This window comes from Panthera pardus, unplaced genomic scaffold (genome assembly GCF_024362965.1).
Source record: "Panthera pardus isolate Hobbes unplaced genomic scaffold, ASM2436296v1 HiC_scaffold_1, whole genome shotgun sequence".
In the NCBI taxonomy this organism is placed as follows: Eukaryota; Metazoa; Chordata; class Mammalia; order Carnivora; family Felidae; genus Panthera; species Panthera pardus.
The window spans coordinates 9,544,448-9,551,968 of NW_026526654.1; the positions used below are offsets into that span (position 1 = coordinate 9,544,448).

The following is a 7,521-nucleotide window of genomic DNA, read 5'->3' on the forward strand; positions in this document are numbered from 1 at the left end:
CTTACAAGCACCAGCCAAACCCTGGCGTAGACAGGTTTGCTGTGGGTGCTGTCCTTTCTCAGTGTCTTTTGCTGAGTCACTGCTGGTGTCTTCATGTTACAGGCACCCTCACTGCGAAGAGAGAGTGCGGCCCAGCAGGGCCCCTGGCTGACTCTTCTGTCAGTTACAGGAGCACCACAACATACAAGCCCCCTCCCCAAAAGAAGTGCTGGAGACAGAGTCCTGCTTTGGGGCGCAGAAGTGCCCGCTGTGGGGTGTGAATTGGGAGTCCAACGGTACGGTGTGTTTCACATTACCCCTCACATGTGTAAGAGGCACAGCAGACAGAAGGAATTCAGCTAATCCAAGGATGACAGGAGGGGGAGAAGCCCTGTGTTAGTGTCTTCCTCGCTTTCACTCAGCCATGGAGGAAGCCGCCTGTCCGAACTGCTCAGGCACAGCTCTGTAATCTAAGTCTGCCAGGCCTCCACACCCAAGCCCTCTCCAGGTTGTCATCTGTGTTGGGACAGACAAGTGCACTGAAGCCAGACAGATGGGCATACGGCAGATCAGACACCGGTCCCTGTGCAGGGTGGAGCCGCAGCCCCCAGCATACTTGGCCCTGAGTGTGGAATATCCAACAGGACATTAAAGAGAGCCGTGGGGTGGGGGGAACACACGGGAGCAATGAAATGAGAGCACACGGTCCTGGAAGACGATCTGTTTCATGAAAGTCTCGAAGGCCAAAGCTGAGACCAGACAGAAAAAGGAGTGGAGGGTACCGTAGTGTGAGAAATCGTAAAAGAGAAAAGCAGGCAGATACTAGGAGCACATATTTATGTAGATGAAGGGAAAATGAGAGCCAGTCCCCAGCCCTGGGGAAAATCACACCCGGGCCAACCTTACAGAGAGAGGCGCACAGGCCGTGGCCACGCCAGAGCTCACACTTGACAGCCGGAGGCCGGCACAGTGCTCTCCTGGCACACATGCACAGTTCCGGGTGGGGGGCAGCTATGTCCCCTCTGTAAGTGATACTTGGTCTTGAAGGCGGACCCTACTCAATCGTGGGCCCACTGAAAGGTGATGAACTCACCGCTCGGAAGAAAGCGCTAATGGGGTTCTTGCCTGTAGGAAACGAGTACAGAACGATGCAGAAATTAAATTACAGCTCAGATCTGAGTGAGAGAGTATGTTTGAGAGGGATCGGAAGTCACCTGGATGGGGGCTTTACGGCCAACATGGGCAGCGTGGGGGGCAGTACCGACCCTGACTCCCAGTTCCCAGATGTTCACAGTCAACTCCTGAACACAGACGACTAATCCCACTGAGTGCTCAGAACTGCTGATTTATGAAATTCTTTCTATTAAGCTGAATAGATTTGAGTTTGGATATTCACCTCTGTTTTTGAGCAACTTCTGTATGGAGCTCACTATTGATTAATTTGTTACTTTCTCAAATCGGTCCATCAAATAACATGTTTATATGTGTCTACTACTTTCCGGGCCTTTTCAATCAGTCTGATCAGTTTGAGCCATCTTATTAATACACTTAACACCTAACCCCACATTCCCCTTCACTAAATCATCACCAAGCAGGAAGACTTCGGAGACCTTAGTCCGTGACTCAGGACAGCATGGTTTTCCTCAGAACAGTAAGTCTCCCATGATGGCTTTGTTTCTGGGCATCAAAAGTGCCTGAAATCAGCACTTAGCCCTTTCCCTGAAACCCTTGTCGAAAATGCAGACTTCAGTTATCTGTTGTCCACTATGCTGGCAAACAGGACTAAAACGTATAGGCAGGAGACACACAAGATAAACTTTTTTCCACAGGTGTTAATTCCAGACCTAAACTCAGATCTTTAAAGACAGACTAAAAAGATCTGGGCATTGAAAGTCTCCTCGCCTTAGCTCTGTCGGAGGAAAGTGTGGACGGGGCATACGTTTGTGCAGACCCTCCTCTCACCACACTTTGAACCTCCCTCCTACAGAGAAACAACAGGTGGACTGTAGCAGACACACGGGAGCTAATTTCTCCTCCAGGGAGGCCTCCTAAAGTGTCCACGTGGTAAGGGATGCCTTGATGGGGGGAGAAGAGACCCCACTTTGGGAAGACTAATCAATATCAAAACGTAAAAGCTTCTCCCTCAAATCATCCTGAAAACTTCCTTAAAAACACACACACACACAAAAACCTAAAAAAACTTTCATACTTTGGTGAGAACTGTCACTTTCACACAAAATTCTTCGCGAAGTATATACCACACCACCTCAGCAAAAACTTCAACTGTACTTTGAAACACCAGGTAAATGCACTGACTGCTTTATCACAAGATCAGGATAAGGCAAACATTCAATAACTACACAATGATGTCACTTACTATTTCTACCCCGTTTGCTTCCAAAAGATCTGAGCAGCTCATTCCCCAGAGAGGTACCTGAAATCAGGGTACCTCTCTGTGAGTGGCCAGGAGCCGGCCTGCGCCCCTGCCTCCCCGCTGCCCCTGCCTCCTGGGATGCCCCATGGAATGTGAGATTCCATTTTGGGGGTAAGCACCCCCAGCCCTCAGGGTGTCAAAACGCACACAGACACCCAGGGCACCTGGAACTAGTGTTTATAATAACACGTGCAGTGACTGTTATAAACTATACTGTTCATTCATGGTAACACATGCGGCGACTGTTATGAACTACACTGCTGGGTAAAAGGTATGGCAAAGTCATTCTATGAAAGATGACAGGCAATCGATCCCAGATGGTCAAATCTCCAGGAAGAGAAGAATAAAGAAACCTGGCTGCAAGATATAGCAGTTTATTAAACTAATAAACCTATGAGAGTTCAGACACCTGATGGGACTCCTGCTTCTGGCCAAGATGAAATAAGGGGACTAGACTAGCCTTTCTGCCTGAATTAACCAAATGTCACACAAAACGTGTGAAATAGCAGTCTGCGAAGTATCGCACATTGGGCTGTGAATGACAGCGACCTCTGGGAGGGAAACGAGCTCGGATGCTCCCTTCCTATGTCCCTGTTTCCAGGCTGTGGAGAGGGGGCCAGGAGCTGAGGCTCGAGTCTCCGAGACAAAGGCCTACAGGGAAGACGTGTGGCCACAGAGGGCATGGACATGAGCAAGGAGAGGTCAAGGGTCCCCCTCAAGAACTCGCCACCTGTGTGTGAGCAAACTGCTAAGGACGGGGAAAGGGACAACAGGGTCTGGTGCCCACATGGGACCTGGAACAGCACCTTCCTACGAGCCAGACTGGAAAGTCGTTAAGACACTGGGCCCTGAATACTCAGTTGTGGAGCGATGAGCCCTGGACATAGTACTGTTCTAGTCTTGCCTAACAAATCTTAAAAGTAGGACTCTAAAAGATCAAAAGGTTTTCAAATAATTTAATATGTCCAGAATGAAACTCAAGAATATTTATAGAAATACAAAAACATCTACCCACAAATCAAGATTCACAATGTCTGACAGTCAATCAAAGATTATCAGATGTGCGATGAAGTAGAAAAACACAACACCTAAAGGGGAGAAAAAGCGGTCGAATGCAGCCGGAAGCTGACAGTAAAGAACTGGAAGACAGACACACGGAAACAGCTATTATAACTGTATCCCCTCTGTCCAGAAGTTACGTAGTGACGGGAAAGATACTGAGAAGGTTCAAATTGAGCCCCTAGAGAGAAAAACAATGCATGGGATGAAACTTTCACCAGATGGCACTACGGGCAGATTAGATGCCACAGAAGATTAGCGGACTTGAAGACACGAATTACCTGAAGAGCTCCAAACCCACCAAAGAAGTCCGTGGTTTACGAATTCTCCACAAAGCCAAGGTGGTTTCACCGGGAACTCTCTCAAACATTTAAGGAAAAAATAATACCAAGTCCATACAAACTCTTCTAGAAAACGAAAAGGAGGGAACATTTGCAACTCACTTTATGAGGCCTTCATTTCTGAGACAAACTCAGACAAAGACAGTACGAGAAAACAACACACCAACATCCTCCATGACCACAGATGCAAAAACCAATGAAGTGACAGCAACCTGAATCCCACAGTACAAAAAAGGGTAACACACCACTGCCAACTCAGATCTGTCCTGCAGCTGCCAGATGGGCTTGCCACGTGAAGAGTCAATCCATGCGATAAACTAAGAAAACAAATGTCATATGACCACCCCAGCGGTTACAGAAGAATTCATCAAAGTCCAACATGCACTTCTGGGAATCTCTCAGCAAATTAGGAATGGAAAGGAGCTTCCTCAACCCGATGATGGGCACTTATGATAAGCCAGCATCACACTTGATGCTGAAAGCCTGAAGAAGGCTTTCCCCACTGAGATCAGGAACCAAACAAAAACTGTCTGCTTTTACCACTTCTACTCATCGTTATTCTGGTGTTCTGAACAGTGCACTGAGGTAAGAAAAGGAATCAAAAGGCATGCAGATTAGAAAGAAGTAAAACCATCTCTTATCTCTGTTCATAGGCGACATGATGGTCTATGTAGAAAACCTGATGGAATCCACAAAAAAGCCACTGGAGGAGAGGTAAGAGAGCAGTATACCAAACCAATGTATAAAAATAATTTCTATTTCTATACACTAGCGAAAACCAGTAATTAAAACTATTATTTATAATACAATTAAAAATATGAAATGCTTGGGGTGCCTGGGTGGCTCAGTCAGTGAGGCGTCTGACCTCGTCTCAGGTCATGACCTCACAATTTGTGGGTTTGAGCCCCACATCGGACTCTGAGCTGCCCGCTTCAGATTCTGGGTCTCCCTCGCTCTCTGTCCCTCCCTGCTTGCACTCTGTCTCTCAAAAATAAATAAACCTTAAAAAAAATATGAAATGCTTAGGGCTAAACCTCATAGAAGCTGTATTAGACCTACACACTGGAACTAGAAGGCACTGCTGAGAGAAATGAAGGAAGACGAAGCAGAGAGCCATCCCTTGTGATCAATCAGTAGACACGATATCAGGATATCAATTTTCCCCACACTGATCTGGAATTCAACATGATCCTAATCAAAACACTAGTCGGCTTTTTTTGTAGAAATTGGCAAACATTCTAAAACTCATATGGAATTGCAAAAGACCGCTACACACGCACTCAAGTGGCTAAAATCAAAAAGACTGATAATAGCACATGTTAGCAAGACTGCAGAACACCTGGAGCTCCCCTACACCTGCTGGTACAGATACCAGAGCCTGAGGGCTCAGTCGGTTAAGTGGCCCACTCTTGATTTGGGTTCAGGTCACGATCTCACGGTTCCTGAGATCGAGCTCCACGTTGGGCTCCACACTTAGTGCAGAGCCTGCTTGGGATTCTCTCTCTCCCTCTCTCTGCCCCTCCCCTGCAAGCAAGCATGCATGCATGCTCTCTCAAAATAAATAAACTTAAAAAAAAAATTGTATAGCCACTCTGAAAACATGAAATGCCTTAAAAAGTTAGGACTTTGAGCCCCTACTTCTCAATATTCACCCAAGAGGAATGAAACATATGTCCACACAAATCATCTCTGTTAATGTTCATAGCAGCTTTATGCATAACAGCCCCAAACTGGAAACCCAAATACCTGTTAGCTGGTGAAATGGTGGTACCCACTACTCAGCAACCAAGAAACAAATTACTGTCACACAGTAGGCATGACGGTCCCAAGCACTATCCCAAGTGGAAGATGAAGGTTCCGCTTAAGGGAGATGCTAGACTGGTGGAATATAGCCACAGAAATCAGTGGTCTGCAAGGAGTGGATCAGGGGAGAGACGAACTTTTTCACGTAGAAACATTCTACATCTTGACTGTGGTGGTGGTGATTTACACGTCAGTATAAAATGTATTGAAGTACACATTATGTACAAATTATACCTTAATAAAGTTGATCTAAAAATAGAATAAACTTATGATGATTTAAAACAAAAAGGGATGTATGTGTATCAAACTGTCAACAGTAGTCTTCTTTGGATGATGGGAGTATATACAGTTTTAATTTTCTTCTTTGTACTTTTTTGTAATCCCCATTGTTTTTATGATGTAATCACTCATGCAAACAGAAGAAAAATTTTAATTCAAGTCCTTTAATAGAAATTGTGGTATCATATTGTTACCTAAAACGTAGATAACAGACTAGTTGATGAGTGCCATTCTTTACAAATGGAAGATCAGAGAAACCAGTCTGCTTATAAATGGAATACGCAAACAGTAACATGTACTTTTAACCATTTTTGTGTTAAAAATGGAACATCTTTACATGAAACGTAACAAAATCTGTCTGCATGTCTTAATAGCAACAATCACAAAATGAGAAAATCTATGAGCCAGAAGCGCAGAGAGAGTGTCCTATGTAACCGTGAAGTTACAATAACAAATCACGTCTATTTAAAAAAGTATGACAGTCGTGTGGCTCTTAGAAACACATCTTTCTCCCGAAATGGCATAACTTTATCTTTCCAGGCAGCTTAAGCCTGAAAATAAAAATCCCACAACCACCAACGAATCACGCAATGACCCGGGGGACACGACGCCCCAGGACTCTTACTGTTCTTGCGGAAGGCCGATGCTTGCGTTCCCGCTACTTCCCTCATTTCCGACTCTGAAACAACACTGAGGACCACCCAACCCGCGTCCGCACCACACTTCCTGGCCCTGGACCGGTGTGTTACCTACACAACCGTGACAGCACCCAAGCAAGCGAGGCGGGCCGGCAGCGCCGCCCGCCCCGGCGGGGCCTCACCTGATACAGCTCTTCCAGGTTGTACCTGATGGAGGTGCTGCTCTGCACGGCTCTCACCGCCTCGTGGAGCTTCTGCCAGGTGTCCTGCGTGTAGTTGTCCGGCAGTTTGGGTCTGTCTGTGGGTCCGGAGAGCCCGAGTGAGGCGGGCGCGCTTCACAGAACCATCCCCCGCCACCCCCCCGGGTCCGCCGGGCCGCCGCGCGAGCCCCGCTCCGCCTTCGCCGCCGCGGAGCCCCGAGCGGGAAGCGCACGCAGGTCCGCAGGCGCCGGCTGACCCGGGCACGCGACAGCAGGACGCTGCCGGGACGGCTGGCGGCGGAAGAAGTGCGCTGCCCGGGCGGCCCGGTTCCTCTGGCCGGTGCCGCGGGCGGGAGGAGCCGCGACCCCGGCCCCCACCCCCCCCCCCCCCGCTCCTTCCCGGCCGGCCGCCCCGCACCCACCTCGGAAATTCTTGATGACTAGTTTCCTGGAGCCGCCGCCGCCCGCGGGCTTGGGCGACACGGCAGCCGCGGCCAGGGCCGCGGGCTTGGTGAGGCCGTTGGTGTGCCCGACGAGCGCCGACAGGGCACCCTTCCTGGGGGTCTCGTCGGCCATGGCTGCGGCCGGGAAGCAGCGGGCGCCCCGCCCCGTCCCGCCTCCCCGGCCGCGCGGGCGGGCGGGCCTGTCGTCAGCACCGCCCCGGGCCGCCCAACCGCCGCCCGGCCGGCCCGGCGCGACCGCGACCCCGACCCCGACCCCGGCCTGACCCCGACCCGGCGCCGGGCCGCGCCGCGTCCGCCGCGCTCCGTGCGGAACCTGCGACAGTC

General features: G+C 49.3%; 1 protein-coding gene across 1 annotated transcript in view; it reads right to left on the reverse strand.

Moving 5' to 3' along the window:
• The window catches only part of CUL4A (cullin 4A), a 46,719-nt gene extending 39,237 nt beyond the window's left edge, over positions 1-7,482 (reverse strand). Inside the window, exons 1-2 of the mRNA XM_053908328.1 lie at positions 7,156-7,482; positions 6,716-6,831 (exon numbers count right to left, since the gene is read on the reverse strand). Of these exons, the coding sequence (XP_053764303.1) occupies positions 6,716-6,831; positions 7,156-7,309 (270 nt within the window). The 5' untranslated portion in view covers positions 7,310-7,482. The remainder of the gene's footprint in view (positions 1-6,715; positions 6,832-7,155) is intronic.
• Between the last annotated feature and the right edge of the window lie 39 nt (positions 7,483-7,521).